This window comes from Myxocyprinus asiaticus, chromosome 10 (assembly GCF_019703515.2).
Source record: "Myxocyprinus asiaticus isolate MX2 ecotype Aquarium Trade chromosome 10, UBuf_Myxa_2, whole genome shotgun sequence".
In the NCBI taxonomy this organism is placed as follows: Eukaryota; Metazoa; Chordata; class Actinopteri; order Cypriniformes; family Catostomidae; genus Myxocyprinus; species Myxocyprinus asiaticus.
In genome coordinates this window covers 1,620,523-1,638,620 of record NC_059353.1, presented here as the reverse complement: position 1 = coordinate 1,638,620, position 18,098 = coordinate 1,620,523, and the positions used below count along the sequence as shown (strand labels likewise).

Genomic DNA, 18,098 nt, shown 5'->3' with positions numbered 1-18,098 from the left:
ATTTTAATTTGATTAATTGTACATTCAAACATTCATATTCATCCAAATGTGTCATATTCCATGACATTATAGATTCCATGTTTTCCGCATAATACATGTGGTAACCGCGGTTTAAGCTGACTCCAATCGTTGAATTATTGAAAATTAATTCAAATCCCGAGGTATTAAGGCCAAATCACCACGTTACCAACCCAGTGTGAATTCATAAAAAAAAAAAAAAAAGAAAAAACAATCCGACTGTCATTGTTGTCTCAAATGTATAACTCACAGGGAAAGTTGAGACAATCACTGATCCACGAACATGTTTTCCAGGTTTTTTTTTTTTTTTTTTTTTTAAAGAATAAGCTAAAAGCACCAACTTAAGCTACTTTATTGATTTAAGTATAGCAAATTATCTGCACAATTGTACAGAATTAGCTGCAAAAATAAAGGGTATTTTGGTGTGGCTTGCTTCTGTTTCACAATTTTTTTCAGTTTAATTAATTGATTGGTTCAGTGACCCCTTCTGGAGATGCCATTACTAAGACAACAATAATAGTCTAATAATAATAATAATAATAACAATGAGTATCAATAATATCCTTACCTTCTCCTTTATTAAAATTTGCGTGTCAAATCTACTGACTTCAGTAGAATGTTTAAGCATTATAAGTACAAAGCAGATCTACTATATCATTTTCCTACAGCATTTAACTGCTGAGCATGACGTTTATCAGAAAAGACAATAGTAATAGCCAAATAATAATTCTGAGTTTCAATAATGTCCTTTCGTGATTGTAAAGTGCATTTCACATGAGTTGAGGTCAATGCTCCGTTCAACGCCAGTGTCAAGCGGCGCTTTGCCCTCCAAATGACAAGCGCTGTAGAAAGCGTCACGGAGGGGCGAATTTATGAGCTTGCCATGCAAGAAAGTGGGAGGTGTGCACAGTAAACATTGAAAACATGTATTTGGTAGAGAAAAAATCCTGGCAATTGCTTTGATTTCAGAAAGTAAAAAAAGGACTTATGTTGAGGTCTTAGCATTTGTGTTTGTTTTTTGGTGAATGTAATTACTGTAGTTCAATAACTGGGGTCTTTGGATATTCGAAAGGTAATAAAATTAAAAGAGACATTCAATATCTCTTCATAAATTTGGGCAGTTAAAATATTTATTGTAGCTTTGTACTCTCAAAGACATCATTTGTGAGGCAAAAACACTTTGTGTGAAGTTGGAGCCGAGGTTGCACTGACACGTCACTTCACAGACAATGTATTCCGCAGCGCTGATGTGCACTGACGTGAGTCATGTGAAGGCCCTCGACGTTTATAATCAACAGTCTCTTTTATGCATTAATAGCGCAAAATGATGAAGGTAGACTCACATGCCGATGCGGAAGTAAATGTCTGTCGGTACATGTTCCAGGTCATTTAGTTTAGTTTCAATGAGAAGTTTCACAAATGCCGCTTCTCATTCTGCATGAGCTGCTGTAGCCAAGCACATGACTGGCCGCAGCTGTAATCAATCATGAGGGTGTAAGAGTCCATAACAGTTGATGTTGTTTCACAATGCACAGTTGGTGGCAGTGACAAAATGATATGAATTTTTTGTGCATGTAACGAAAACCTTGCTAGCAACACAGTCAAACCGTTTTATTATTCTAAAATATTTTCCAGGACAAATAATTATTTTCCAGGACATTTAATTTTTCTAATTTTCCATGACTTTTCCAGGACTGGAAAACTACATTGCAAAATTACATGTTTTCCAGAACGCGTGGGAACCCTGGTAATATATACGACTACAGCAATAATTAAGCAATATGATCGGTTTTGGGTGAGAAACAGACAAAAATGTTATTCCTTTTTCACTACAAATCTTGCATTGCGAACATGATTTGAAGCTTGATTACACTTCCTCAAACTTGACCCATTTGCAAAGTGCTGTACACTTGATCTGCCAAATGTGTCAAGCATGAGGAAGTGTAACCGAGCTTCAAATCATGAATGAATGCATCGTTTTTGGGAGAACAAATCCTTTAAATCCTTTTTTCATTTAAGCTACACTATGTAACTTTTGGCCCTCTAGCGGTTAAAAAATAAAACTGCATGTGTCTTGCGGAAGAACATTGTTAAGGTAATGACGTAAGTCGTGCTTCGGCTCTGCTCCTCTGTGCGGATGAATGTGGTTCGAGGCACCAGTGTACACAAGGATGCAGGACATCTTAGAGCAAATGGACAAATAAATAATGAAAGAAAGGAAAAGACGGATATCTGAAAACGTCATCTGAGCAGGTAAGTGCCGTATCTTATGCTGTTGTTTTGACTTATTGGAAACATTGATGTTTTGAAATTAATTATTCGTTAATATTAGACATAATGATTGCTAGTCTGATAAGGTCAAACGTTGTAAAGTTTTTATAATTGCAGGATATTCTGGCCAAATAGACCACGGTAGTAACTAATTTATAGACTGTCATTGTTACCAACTAGTGGTCAACATCATTTCAAGACTCACATGTCCTTGGCAAGCCTAGGACTAAAGGATTTATTTATATAAATGATTGCCATTATAAAGAAAAATACATGTATGCTAGCAAGTGAAACGTTCTGCACTGATTACAGTATAATAATTGTATTTCACCACACACACACACACACACACACAGGCATGTGTGTGATTACACAATTATTCATAAACCATATCAATAAAATATCTTATCTGTTGAGTAAGTAAAAAGCCATCTCTGGGTCACTTTTAAATCCTTTCATAATTCGGAATTGTCGCCACCTCTGAAAAGCCAAGCCGATGTTGATTTGGGTTTTATTACAGACTCGGTTGCTTTCCCTTTTTGCTTGTAGACTCTGCTCTGTTCGGGGTTTCTTTGTTTTTACAAAGTGATTCTCTGGAGGTTTGCCGTTTTGAATGATCCATGGTCAATTTTTCGTTTGTTGTGACAACAAACTTTCAGCTTCAGCTCTCCCACACACGTGCTACAGTAGCCGGATTTTATTTTCTCTGTGTATGGATATGACGACAACATGCATGGGCGAATGACGTATGTATGCAATTTCCCGTGAAATCCGTCCCGACAGCTCTAAAATATTTATAATATAATACAATTATTATAGGTTCTCATTATTAAAGTGTATTTTGGTAAAGTAAATACATGGTTTGGAAGATTCTCATTAATAACATTTTATTTAAAATTTTATATATATATATATAAATTATTTTGGGACTCATGTATTCAGGTAGAAGACAAAGGAAGGCCTAACCCAGTCATAAAAACCTAACTGAGGCCCACATACAAAGTCATAAATCTTACTGATAAAAACCGCGCCAAAATCAAACAAAGGGAGTCCAAAACAAACTACAACTCCCATGAAGCCTTGCTCACTAAAGGATCGAACTCTCAACTCCTATTGGATGAGGCACACGACAGAACGCCCATCAACCATGACGTCATCAGGAGTAGAAATACCTCTGAAATGCTTCCGGGATTTGATTCTAGCAACTTTTCTCGCCGTGTGTAGATGCAGCTCATCGCTGCTCTCAGGTGTAGCCTCGTGGCACAAGGAAGTAATGTCTGACTTGAAACTGTGGCCATACAATCTCCATCTCGGTGGAGGAGTTGAGATTACTCTGTGTTCCACCGAACACTCTAACGGATCCGAAGGAAACCGCCGAGCAATCCGCATCTTCATCTGTTTGCCTGCAGAAGTGAAGAGAGAAAGGATTTCTCTTCCATCTTCAATCAAGTCAACGTCGCTGATTTCTCCCTGCCAGCCCGCCGAGAATCAGCAGCCGTACCGCCCGCCGACAGAGCGAGGAAACGGCCTCCCGTCAATACCCGAGCCTTGAGGAACCGAGTCGGAGTTAAAGGACGGATGAACACATAGTCTACATCCTCATACGATTCAAGTAAGTGGTTTAAGTCTGGGCAGAGATAGAATATTATAGTGTGTTATTCTTGTGTATCAAGGTTATTGCTTGTACAGTTTACGGACCGCCGAGTCCGCTCATTGTGGCTAATACTCAAGGTATTTAATTATTACGAATGAGATTTGCTGTGTTGTAGTCCAACCACATTGGACTGTTGTGCATTTCCGCCATCGCGGGTGAGACCGGCACACTGAGTTTATCCATTAAAGAATCAAAGACCGCGGGACGGTTTACAAGCCATCCACCGCGTCTCTGAGTGATAAACTAACAGCTGCTTTCTCTCCCACGATCGTGAAATCGGCTTTGGGGCCGTCACTTTATTCTCTCTCTCTCTCTCTCTCATACTAACCACACACACACATGCCACCCCTCACAAACATTCTCACACACATTTTTGGCTAGTAGATAGCTTTGTGATAAAGCTCAGCTTTGTCCCTAAGCTATCGTTCAAGCGGATACATGCGGTAAACATGTAGACGCCATTGACTGGTTTCTCTCCGCCCACATTCACGGCCATATTCTCTGGCCGGAAGTCTTGCGTGACATACTCTCCACGAGAGCCATTTTGTGCACGTCCCTCCTTACACACACACACACTCACACACACACACACACACTCTCTCTCTCACACACACACCCTCGTGTTATAGGATTATTTTGATTTCCATATCTAATCATATCACTGTTTAGTTTGTAGTTGTAAGTCGGAAGTTTATTGACTGCATTGTATTAATTATTAATTGATATTACTGCATAAATAAACTTTGTTATACTTCAAAGAGAAGTGTTTTGGTTTGTTTTGCATACACCTGTGTCACATGCTGATGGGATGTCAGTGCTCGGATTCAAGCCTTCATTCATTGTTTTCTTAGGAAAATCAACATCTGAAGAATATCGATTTTCGGAAAAAAAAACAATCTAATATTGAGACTGTTAAACTATCTGGTTATTAGTTCCTGATTCCAGGGTGGTGCCCCGGCAATATTAATCCTTATTTATTTATTTTTTTAATTAACATTTTTATTGATTCATAAATTAACACAAAAAATACAACAACATATATATAATGAATCAAACACTTTAAACATTAAACCCCCACTATATCCCCTCCCCCTACCAAACTCTCAACCCACCCTGACCCCCCCACGAACACCCCTGTGGTCAATAGAATATAGACACACACACAGAGAAAAAAAAAAAAAACACAAAACTAAAACAACAACATTAAATAACATACAATAATCAAGTATAATACAAAAAAAAAAAAAAACTCTAAATTACTCCCTCCAGCGCCCCTCCTCAAGATTCCCTCAAAAATGCTAAATAATTGCCCCATTTCTTACTGTAAGATTCCCTAACCCCCATCCTTATGCTGGACCCCTCCTCGAAGGCAGCCACCCTCCCCATCTCCGCGCACCACTCTGGGAACGAGGGTGCTCCATCCGACTTCCAACTCCTCAAAATAACCTGCCTACTTGTCATCACACTGGTCAAAACCCAGTCCTTCATGTACTTATCCTCCAAATCCATGACCTCCCTATCTCCCAAAATACAGAGTCTGGGGCAGAACGAGACCTGAGTGCCCAACACATCACACACAAAACTTTGCACCTTCAGCCAAAATTCTTGGATCTTACGGCACCCCCAAAAAACATGGATGGTGTCTCCATCTTCAGAATGGCATCACCAGCAGATGGGTGTGTCCTTAAGACCAAGCCTATACAATCTAGACGGGGTGCAATAAAATCTATGTAAAATCTTAAATTGCATAAGGCGAACCCTTGCATCTCTAGATGCAGACTTTGTTTTTTAGAATCCTTGCCCTCACTCCCTCCTCCAATAACAAATTTAAATCTTCCTCCCATAATCTTTTGAGAGAATTTAAAACTCCGTCCCCCAGACTCTGAATTAACAGGGAGTAATATACTGATGCCTCATGACCCTTCCCAAAAGCAGCAATCACCACTTCCAGAGTATCTGCTGCTCTAGGGGGTGTATGCTACTCCCAAAAACAGAGCAGAGCAGGTGGCACAGCTGTAAATACTTATAAAATTGAGATCTGGGAATCCCAAAATGTTGAATCAAATTTCCAATAGTTCTCAATACTCCACTCTCATATAGGTCACCAAGTGTATTAACCCCCCTCACAATCCAATCTGACCAACAGAAAGGGGACTTATTAATACATAGTTTAGGGTTCAGCCATATGCTCGAGGCTACGTTTAAATAAATATCAGAATTAAACACTCCAGACACTTTTGTCCATATTGAGTGCAAATGCAAAATAACAGGGTGCGACTTAACCTCTCCAGCTAGTTTAATGGAAAGGCTTTGCAGTGGCGAGATAGGGGCAAGAACTTCCTTTTCAATACAAAACCAGGGAGGAGCTCTCTCAGGTGGAAGTGACCAATGAGCCAAATGTCTAAGACTGAATGCATAATAATAAAACAAAATCTTGGGTAGGCCTAACCCACCTTTGTCAATCGGCCTATGTAACTTATTGAAATTTAGCCTGGGATGTTTACCGTTCCAAAGGACTTCGCTATGCTATCAAATTGCTTGAAATAAGAGAGGGGGACATCTACAGGGAGAGATTGTAGCAGGTGGTTAAATTTTGGAATACAATTCATTTTAATAACATTAACCTTCCCAATCATCGATAAGTGTAATGAAGCCCACTTGTCCTCATCATTCGAAAATCTTTTTATTAAGGGATCAAAATTAACACTGACTAAATCAGACAAATTTGCTGGGAATAAAATTCCCAAATACTTAATTCCCTGTTTGGGCCACTGGAAGGCGCCCGGCTGGAAGGCCTTTACTGGACAGTACGCTGTCAAAGCCAAAGCTTCGGATTTAGACCAATTGACTTTGTATCCTGAGAATTTGGAAAAGGAGTTAATAATTCTGTAGAGGCAAGGCATAGATCTAGTAGGGTCGGAGACGAATAATAAAATATCATCTGTGTAAAGCAGAAGCTTATGCGCCACACCTCCCACTGTCACCCCTGGAAAATCATCCTCTTTTCTTATCGCGGCTGCTAATGGTTCCAGGGCAAGACAGAACAATAATGGGGAAAGAGGGCAACCCTGCCGGGTGCCCCTATCCAGAGTAAAATAATCTGAAATTAACCAATTTGTTTGCACCTCTGCTACAGGGTGTCTATGAAGTAACTTAATCCAAACAATAAATGTACTCACGAACCCATACCTTTCCAAAATCTTAAAAAGATAATCCCATTCTACCACATCAAACGCCTTTTCGGCGTCAAGTGAGATGGCAGCGACCGGAGATTGATCATTAGCTACTGACCACATGATATTGATGAGACACCTAATATTATCAGAAGAGCTACGGCCTCGAATAAACCCCACCTGATCTATATGTATAAGTGATGTCATAACTTTACTTAATCGATTAGCCAGAATTTTGGACAACATTTTTACATCTAACTGGATCAGGAAAATTGGATGGTAACTTTTACACTCACTTGGATCTTTGTCCTTTTTTAGAATCAGACTGATCCGGGCTTGTGTCATGGTTGGAGGAAGCTTTCTGTTCTTTAATGATTCTGTATAAACTTCTAACAAAAGTGGAGCCAGTTCTGTAGCATAAGATTTGAAAAACTCAGAGGAAAATCCGTCAGGCCCCGGAGCCTTGCCTTCAGGCAAGGCCTTAATTACCTTATCAAGCTCCTCCAAGGTTATCTCAGAATCAAGAGAATTTTTTTGCACAGTCGTCAGTTTAGGGAAATCTAATGGTTCCACAAAGTTCCTAATATCTTCATCAGTGAATGAAGAAGTGGAACTATAGAGATCAAAATAGAATTCTTTAAAAGCATTATTAATATCAACGGCGAAGGTAAATATTTCTCCACCAGCAGATTTCACTGAGGGAATGGTAGAAAAAGACTCTCTCTGCTTTATATATCTAGCCAAACGTTTTCCTACTTTGTCACCTGACTCAAAGTATGACTGTCTTGCCCTGAATAACCAAAACTCCACTTTCTGTGACAAAATAGTATTATATCTATATTTCAATCAGGTCAGTTCTCTGAGGCCATCAGATGACACACAGCGCTTCAGCTCTGCCTCGGCACTTTTAATATTTCCTTCCAACTCCACAAGTTCTTGTGCTTTGGATTTTTTAATGAATGAGGCATACTGTATGATCCGACCCCTAAGAACCGCCTTAAGTGCCTCCCAAGCCACGCCCACAGAGGATACTGAGGACCAGTTGGTCTCCATATAAACATTGATTTCAGTCTTTAACATTTGTTGGAAATCAGGATTTTACAAAAGGGATACATTTAAGGCGCCAACTGTATGATTTCTTTTTCTCTGTATATGGCAACACCTCTAAACTCACCAGAGCGTGATCTGAGACTAAGATATTTCCAATTGAGCAATCAACAACTGATGAAATGTGGGATTTGGATAAAAAAAATACAAATATCGATTCTAGAATGAATCTTATGGACTAATGAAAAAAAATGTATAGTCCCTAACAGATGGGTTCAAAAGTCTCCAAATATCTGTAAGACCAAGATTTTTACACATCCTGTGAAGCGTCAATGTTGCTCTAGGGGGCTTACACACTTTTGTTTCACTATGATCAATGACTGAGTCCATCAAAAGATTAAAGTCTCCTCCCAATATTATATCATGAGGGGTGCCAGCGGCTTGCAACATCCCTTCAAGATCTATCAAAAACCCCTGATCATCAGCGTTAGGTGCGTAAATATTAGCCAAAATCAACCTTTGCCCTTGAATTTCTGCTAAAACAATAATGACTCTTCCTAATTTGTCTTTAATCTGTTTGAGAAATTTGAATTGTAAATGTTTATTTACCAATATAATGACTCCCTTGCTCTTACTTGAGCCAGCACTAAAAAAAAAAAAAACATGTCCACCCCATATCTTCCCAATTTTTTCAGCTTCCTGCAAGGAGAGATGTGTTTCTTGAAGAAACACTATATCATATTTCTTATGTTTAAGAAAATAAATAACCTTCCTTCTTTTTATGGGGTGCCCCAACCCATTCACATTCCATGTGGAGAGAGATAGTACACTCATATTAACATTTGACATTTTGATATAGTAGAAAAAATAAATTGTGTATCAAAAACAAAATTATACAGACCACATTCCCCATTAGTGAAACAATTAAACCCCAAACATCCCCACGATCAAAACAAACAGAAAAAGAAAAACGTGCACATTAACCCCACGCACGACAGCGCCAACCGGCGACAATCCCTCTAAACTCAAAAGGTCCATGAACGCACACGAGCCCCCACGACAACTTTGCCATCGGATTGCTCAATTTTGCCTCACAAATTTGTGAGCAAATTACATAACAGAAAATACTTTGTAAAATAAGCCCAGTCAATAGGAAGAATGAACACAAAGGACATGTAGATTCATTCACAGAACTGTCTCAAAGGTGTGATCTTCCACAAAACAAATTCCAGTTGATATAAAACTGCTCAGATTCCTCGGACAGACAGACGAGTGTTCAGTGAGCCAGCTGTTATGAGTTCAACGGATGATGTAATCATTCCAATATCCCGTAAAAATACAGTGCATCCGGAAAGTATTCACAGTGCTTCACTTTTTCCACATTTTGTTGTTACAGCCTTATACCAAAATGGATTAAATTAATTATTTTCCTCAAAATTCTACAAACAATACCCCATAATGACAACGTGAAAGAAGTTTGTTTGAAATCTTTGCAAATGTATTAAAAATGAAAAACGAAAAAAATCACATAAGTATTCACAGCCTTTGCCATGACACTCAAAATTGAGCTCAGGTGCATCCTGTTTCCACTGATCATCCTTGAGATGTTTCTACAACTTGATTGGAGTCCACCTGTGGTAAATTCAGTTGATTGGACATGATTTGGAAAGGCACACACCTGTCTATATAAGGTCCCACAGTTAACAGTGCATGTCAGAGCACAAACCAAGCCATGAAGTCCAATGAATTGTCTGTAGACCACCGAGACAGGATTGTATCGAGGTACAGATCTGGGGAAGGGTACAGAAAAATTTCTGCAGCGTTTAAGGTCCCAATGAGCACAGTGGCCTCCATCATCCATAAATGGAAGAAGTTTGGAACCACCAGGACTCTTCCTAGAGCTGGCCACCCAGCCAAACTGAGCGATCGGGGGAGAAGGGCCTTAGTCAGGGAGGTGACCAAGAACCCGATGGTCACTCTGAAAGAGCTCCAGCATATCTCTGTGGAGAGAGGAGAACCTTCCAGAAGAACAACCATCTCTGCAGCACTCCACCAATCAGGCCTGTATGGTAGAATGGCCAGACGGAAGCCACTCCTCAGTAAAAGGCACATGACAGCCAGCCCGCCTGGAGTTTGCCAAAAGGCACCTGAAGGACTATCAGACCAGAGAATTTTGTTTCTCATGGTCTGAGAAACAAAATTCTCTGGTCTGATAGTCCTTCAGGTGCCTTTTGGCAAACTCCAGGCGGGCTGGCTGTCATGTGCCTTTTACTGAGGAGTGGCTTCCGTCTGTGTTTTTGAGAAACAAAAATTGAACTCTTTAGCCTGAATGGCAAGCGTCATATCTGGAGGAAACCAGGCACCGTTCATCACCTGGCCAATACCATCCCTACAGTGAAGCATGGTGGTGGCAGCATCATGCTGTGGGGATGTTTTTCAGCGGCAGGAACTGGGAGACTAGTCAGGATCGAGGGAAAGATGAATGCAGCAATGTACAGAGACATCCTTGATGAAAATCTGCTCCAGAGCGCTCTGGACCTCAGACTGGGGCAAAGGTTCATCTTCCAACAGGACAACGACCCTAAGCACACAGCCAAGATAACAACGGAGTGGCTATGGGACAACTCTGTGAATGTCCTTGAGTGGCCCAGCCAGAGCCCAGACTTGAACCCAATTGAACATCTCTGGAGAGATCTGAAAAATGGCTGTGCACCGACGCTCCCCATCCAACCTGATGGAGCTTGAGAGGTCCTGCAAAGAAGAATGGGAGAAACTGCCCAAAAATAGGTGTGCCAAGCTTGTAGCATCATACTCAAAGACTTGAGGCTGTAATTGGTGCCAAAGGTGCTTCAACAAAGTATTGAGCAAAGGCTGTGAATACTTACGTACATGTGATTTTTTTTTTTTTTAAATTTTTTTTTTTAATAAATTTGCAAAGATTTCAAACAAACTTCTTTCACATTGTCATTATGGGGTATTGTTTGTAGAATTTTGAGGAAAATAATGAATTTAATCCATTTTGGAATAAGGCTGTAACATAACAAAATGTGGAAACGGTGAAGTGCTGTGAATACTTTCCGGATGCACTGTACTCAAAACAACAAGCCACAGCCAGCAGGAGGAATAAGCACTAAGAACGAACAGATTAATCCACAGCTGTTCCAAAGGAGTTTTATTCAATAGAACAAGCTCCAGCCGGTAGGCGGAACCAATGCAAAAAGAAACAAAACCGGCATCCCGGTTCCCCGGATGGTCGAGTCAATTCACTCGGAGGCCGCATAAACGTATATACCATGACTTACACAATCCGTCAACTTTATAAAAGACATCCTTTGTGTGAGCATGTAGATATTCTGCGGTCATCCGCAGTGTCCACCCCCAAACCGGCCTGGAACTTCAATGCAAAAGTAATCTTTCATCAATGCAAAAGTCTCTTCAAGGAAAAGTGATACTCACAAAACAACCTCCAGCCGCTCGGCAGAGCCAACGCATTTTACTCGCTCATTGATTCAATAAAAGACATTGCCTGATTGGGACATATAAATACTTTGCGACCGACCTTCATTTCTATTCTCAGTTTGGCCAGGAACATTAGAGCAAACGGATCTTTTTCTGATGTAAGAGTTTCTTGCATTCCTTGAACCGATCGCGTTTCTCTTGTCGAGTTTGCAAAGTCCAGGAACAAGAAAATATTATGGTTCTTCCAAGAAAGCTTCCCTTTGCTCCTCGCCTGGCGCAACACAAGATCTTTATTGGATGATCTCAGAAATCTGGCCAGAATCGATTGGGGCCAATCTCCCTCAGCAGATCTGTGAGCTCGCTCGATTTCCAGCTTGTGGCCTGTTATGTCGAGCAGACTCGGGAAAAGCTCGTCTAGAAATTTCACCATATCTCTGCCCTCCTCATGCTCAGGAATTCCAACAATTTGAACATTATTCCTGCAGCTTCTATTCTCAAAATCTTCAAGCTTTTCAAGAACACGTTCCAGATCAACTTTGGTTGCGGGTGGATTAGAGGTTAATTCCCTCTCTGAAGACTCCAAATAATCTATTAATTTCTCAGCATCCGACACTCTTGTAACTATCTCAAAGAATTTTATTTCCATCGCCGTAATTGATCGACGTATTACAACGAGATCCTCCAAGTCAGCAAGAACCTTCGTCAACATCACCGACATGTTGGACAACTGACGCTGGATCACCTCTCCCGCCGCGCCATCCAAATCGAGTCCCCTGTCGGGGCTTTCATCCTGAACACGTAAGTGTCTTTTAATGTCTCCAGAGCCTGAGGATTTTGACTTCTTTGCCATGTTTTACCTCAAAGAGCAAATGTGTAACTGGGTGTATCAAATTTCACCAAATTATAACATGAAAATAATACAAAATTTAGCAAAGTGCGCAGAGCTCGTCGCTCACACGTCTGCTTCTTGCATGGTGTCACGTGACCCAATATTAATCCTTATTAATATTCTATTGATTTTTGATAATTGATAATTATCTTTGATGAATGTTGAATTTGAAGGATCAATAAGCTAGTGTTAATTTTAATCAATGTTTCATTGATGTTAACAATTAATGATTATCTTTGATAATTGTTGGTTTAAAGGATTAAAAAAGCTAACATTGATTCAAATCAATGTTCTATTGATTTTAATAATTAATAATTATCTTTGATAATTATTAATTATTGCTAATAACCAAACCCACTCCTAAACGTAGCGCACTACATTTACTGGAGCCCCATATGAGGTTTTAATGAGTTAGATTCAATTAATTAATTTAAATATGAATTAATAATTAAAGAAATAACTAATTAATTATTTCTGATAGTAACACTGATCTAAACAACCAGTAAAGCCTTACAATTACATAGTGTAGCTTTAAATACATAAGTGAGGGGAAAAAAAACTAAATAAAACAAAAAAACAAAAACAAAGTGAAAACGATAAATAAAGGCAGAGAGATAAATATACTGAGAATGTGCTGAGTTAGGGCCATAACTCTAAATTGTATGTGATTGAAGAAATGTAGTGTGCTGCAATTGCCTACTATCTGTGTGAGCTTGTGTTAGGACTAACACACAGATACTTCAACAATGGACCTTGAGGCCAAACGATAAGATAATTACAGTCCTTTAAAACAGCCATGGCCACAGATTCAAATTAACATGCTATTTATAGATAGCACTGCATCTGTGAGCAGCAGTCCAGCAGACAGCCATAACTCACACAGACACTAATGAAGAACTGGAGAGAACACAGACACTAATGAAGAACAGGAGAGAACACAGCCACTGCTTATTTCAGTTCATATTCTCAGTTCACCTAAGTGACGTCATCCCCACTTCACTTTTACCCTGTAACTTACTTTGTATTAAAAGGAATCCATTGTGCGTGTGAGAATTGTTCGTCTCAGCTAGAAGCCAAGAAACTGGACAAAATAGTGTGCTTGAAACAGTCATAAAAGCCATAATCAAAGCTCAAATCTGTACTATAATAGGGATGGGCAAAACTATGGCTGCATCTGAAAACTGGTAAATGCGGTCTTCGGAGGCTGTATACGGAGGTCGGATGAAAATAAGGTACACTATATGGCCAAAAGTTTGTGGACACCATATGTGCTTGATGAACATTTGATTTCAAAACCTTAGGCATCAATTATCCCCTTTGCTGTAATAACAGCTTCCACTCTTTTGGGAAGGCTTTCCACTATACTGTATGTAGTAACATGGCTGCAGGGATTTGCTCTCTTTCAGACACAAGGCTATCAGTTAGGTCAGGAACTGATGTTGGTCGATGGGGCCTGACTTACAGTTGCTGTTCCAGTTCACCCCAAAAGTGATCAGTGATGTTCAGGTCTGGGCTTTGTGCAGGCCAGTCAATTTCTTCCATGCCAGACACAGTAAACCATTTCTTTATGGACCTCACTTTGTTCACAGGGGCATTGTCATGCTGGAACAGAAAAGGGTTATCCCCAAACAGTTGCCACAAATATGGAAGCACACAAAGCCCAAGCCATTACATAAAGAAACATTAAGATTTTTCTTTACTGGATTTAATGGAGTAACCAAATTCATTAATTAGAAGGGGGTGTCCACAAACTTTTGGCCATATAGTGTACTTTTCAAACTGTTCTGAGAACAGTTTCCTTAAGAGTTCCATTCATTTAAAAACACTGTCGGTTAAGTCATTTACTGATAAGGCAGCAAGGCAGCAAATCAGTTGCCTACATTTTCGTTTGTAGCCTATATATTTTCAAAATCAACTAGTTGGTGGGTTGTCTGAAAAGCTAGTCAGTCTTAAGGCAGCCTTGTATAATTAAGCTAGTTTAGGTTCATGTCTACCGGATTAGATCCGTTTCCTAGCGATAAACTGTATGGACACTTAGTGCAGCCCTTCAATAGGATAACAGACAGATATATAAAAATAGGCTCAATATCTATAACATTTTATTGCATACAACTATCATCTACCACACAGAAAAACTGAGAGTTACTCCAGGCTCAATGCATCACAGTGGTCTTAAATGTATTGTTGAAGGTTGAATTAGTTACAAAAACGCTGCTTTAATTGGGATGAATTTAGAGATGTAACTTCTCAGAGAGGGTTTTATAGTCCTGACAGTCACGGTTTGCATGCAAAAGCACAGTATGCTTACAGCACACTAGTCTCACATACCAGCAAAAGGTTTGACTCATACTAATGCTTATTCTGGTCAAGAACAGCCCACTAAGACAGGAAGAGCCGTCTTACTAAGTTGCGTCAAACCAGCCAGTCAAATTAGGGTGGAAATGAGTGTCCCAAAGTTACCCTGATGTTCTACTATTTCTGGTAAATTTTTGAAGTGCGGATCTGTGAACACTCTTTCAGCTAATATTGCCCACAATCTCTTGCTTGACGGAAGAGGACTTTGACCGTTTGCTTCAGAACTACAATTTTCATAATTGAAAAACGACATGGCGATAAGACTGACTCTTCATCAACTCTTCAGCATGTTTTTACAACATAGCACAACATTAAACGTTACGTAAGTTTGGTTGAACGCTGTGAATAGAAACGACTTCGTTCTCGCTGTCAAATGAAGATGCTGATCGACTCGTTAAATTGTGAATGATCAAGTGGCTCCATTTTCATTGATTTCATTCTGTACTTGTACTGCTTGTTTTGGATGCTCCAGTGTGCTCTTAAGAGCTTCTTTTTCGAAAATAATCTTTATGGAAAGTGTCAGCACACCATATTGATTAAAAACAAGAATATCACAAACAGAAAATCAACCAAATGATTAATGTCTGAAATGCAATGAAGAATAATGAATGAATGACAGTAAAAATTAAATAAGGAACTTGCAGGTCATAATAACTATAACAGGATGATTGGCAGGTCGGTATACGGTGAGAGGATACGCGTAACAATGCGACTGAAGGGTCTTTTGTTTCAAGGCGCTATTTAATGACATAATAGTATGTCCCAATACTTGCATACTTTTTTGATACACACTAAAAAGTAGACACTTTTCCATCACAAAAACAGTTCACACTTTAAGAGAGCATAGTATAAGTAGGTGAAATGGGATGCAACGTCACTTTAAAGCACTGCCGCTACAATATTTAATCTAAAAAAAATGCATCAACTCACCAGTTGTTATTGGATGACTAAGTCAACAAGTGGATCATTCTGACCCATCCCTATACAAATGTCACAGGTCATTTCATTGATGGTATTAGTGAAAGATTTCCTAAAGCATTACCTGGTGAAATGATGTAGAAAAAATCTTTGAACTCATCCATCCAGACTTCAGCCAATCGTCTGTTGTTCTTGTTGATCACCTGACCAGTTCCACCAGGGAAGCTGTAAGGCGTGGCTTTCCGGAATACGTGTCCTACATGAGAACATGTGACTATCTCTAGAGATCCACCACACTGCCAGATCTATTTTCAAACACACACACACAACAAATACAATCAGCATGGACATGATCTACAGTATAAGGGGCGATTTACACTTGGTCACTTCATGCGTTTTTACTGATCAGATAGCTATTCGATCAACAATAGACCAAGTGTAAATGCCCTCCAAGACAGATTTGAGATGGATATAAATCTGATCACCCTCTGGAGGTGGTTTGAGATGCATTTAAGATGAAACTCTGTCAAGTATAAAAACATCTGGCTGTTCAAGCCACATATGTAAACTTTACTCCGCCCAAACAGTGCTACGTCAGCATAGGGAAAATGCAAAAAACATAACAGCTACTACAGAGTATATGCATAGGGCTTGAGTCACACAATAAATAATAACAAATAGAAAAATGGGTGCACTCTGTAGGAGAGACAGAACTTTTTTCTTCATTTATTTGAAGCAGATCACTGATGAAACTGAAACGAAACACTGACAATAAGCGCAGCTGACACAAATGGTCTTATCTTACCTATGACAAGCCCCGAGGGGAAAAATACACAGCGTGCAGAGACACACACACACACTAGGCAAATTCAGTTGGAATCAAATAATATATCACATCTTTTAAATTTGCTGCTCGGCATTAGCATAATCACAGAAGTCTGTTTTATGTGCATATAGAGCAGGAATTGAAGGGATTTATATCCATTTAACAAAGAAACATTTATGTATCATTTATGTTAAATGCATGAAGTGACCATGCGTTAAGTATGTATTTCTTAACAGGTTCTGATTTAGGACCAAGGTTTTACATTGGTCATGAAGGACATAAACAAAAAGTCTTACAATCAAACATTTAATTGATTAATATAACGGTGAACTGCATAGGCAAAACAATATGCGAAATTATTTACATGGCATGGGCTGAACAGGACAAAACCACACAAAACACACTGTAGTTGGCACAAATCATGTTTTAAATGTCATCTGGGTTGAATTTTCTTTTACCTTGCATAGTTTTGTTTAAGGCCTATTTATTTTTGCTATACTAACTATGCATGATTGTACTGTATAGTAAGCTGTAATTAATTATGTACATTTAGCATTGTTCTTTCCCTGCTGTTCATAACCCTATCACACCCATTTTGGAGTCATGACCCACTAGTTGAGAACAACCGACATAGAACTCATGCGGCATTGAAGAGTCGGTCTCTACAATTTCTGTACAGTTAGTTCATTTCTGAATTGTACTATTCTATGGCAAAGCAGAAAATTTACATGGTCTTGAATATAGAATCTCTCACCCTGAAAGACATCTCCAGATTTTCTCCTCCCCATATGTCCATGCCTGAGTCATACGTGCCAATCTCTTCAAAATACGTACGGTCAATTGAGAACAAACCTCCGGCCATTGTGGGCGTTCTATGAGAAAGTTTCAAACAAAAAGAGAGCTTTAAAAATGACATTGCACATTAAAAACATGTTTAATATACAGTATATATACACTGATGAGTCAAAACATTATGACCACTCACAGGTGAAGCGAATAACGTTGATCATCTCCTAAAAAGGTCTGGGTAGATTAGATAGCAAGCGAACAATCAGTTCTCGTAGTCAACGTGTTGAATGCAGGAGAAATGGGCAGGAGTAAAGACCTGAGCAACTTTGACAAGGGCCAAATTGTTATGGCCAGAAAACTGGGTCAGAGCATCTCTGTAACGGCAAGGCTTGTTGGGTACTCCCGGTCAGCAGTGGTGTGTACCTTCTGACAGTTTTAACAGGAGGTCCGACAGTGGTCCACAACACACAGTGCATTGCACCTGGCTGCATATGGGGCTGCGTAGCCGCAGACCAGTCAGAGTGCCCATGATGACCCCTGTCCACCATCGAAAGGACCTACAACTGGCACGCGGGTGTAGGAACTGGACCTTGGAGCAGTGGAAGAAGGTCGCCTGGTCCGATGAGGCCCATTTTCTTTTACATCACGTGGACGGCTGTGTACGCCGTTTACCTGAAAGTGATGGCACCAGGATGCATA

General features: G+C 39.7%; 1 protein-coding gene across 1 annotated transcript in view; it reads right to left on the bottom strand.

Moving 5' to 3' along the window:
- The window catches only part of LOC127446838 (polypeptide N-acetylgalactosaminyltransferase 13), a 168,792-nt gene that overhangs the window by 74,401 nt on the left and 76,293 nt on the right, over positions 1–18,098 (bottom strand). The window contains exons 7-8 of the mRNA XM_051708121.1: positions 17,365–17,482; positions 15,909–16,089 (exon numbers count right to left, since the gene is read on the bottom strand). Of these exons, the coding sequence (XP_051564081.1) occupies positions 15,909–16,089; positions 17,365–17,482 (299 nt within the window). The remainder of the gene's footprint in view (positions 1–15,908; positions 16,090–17,364; positions 17,483–18,098) is intronic.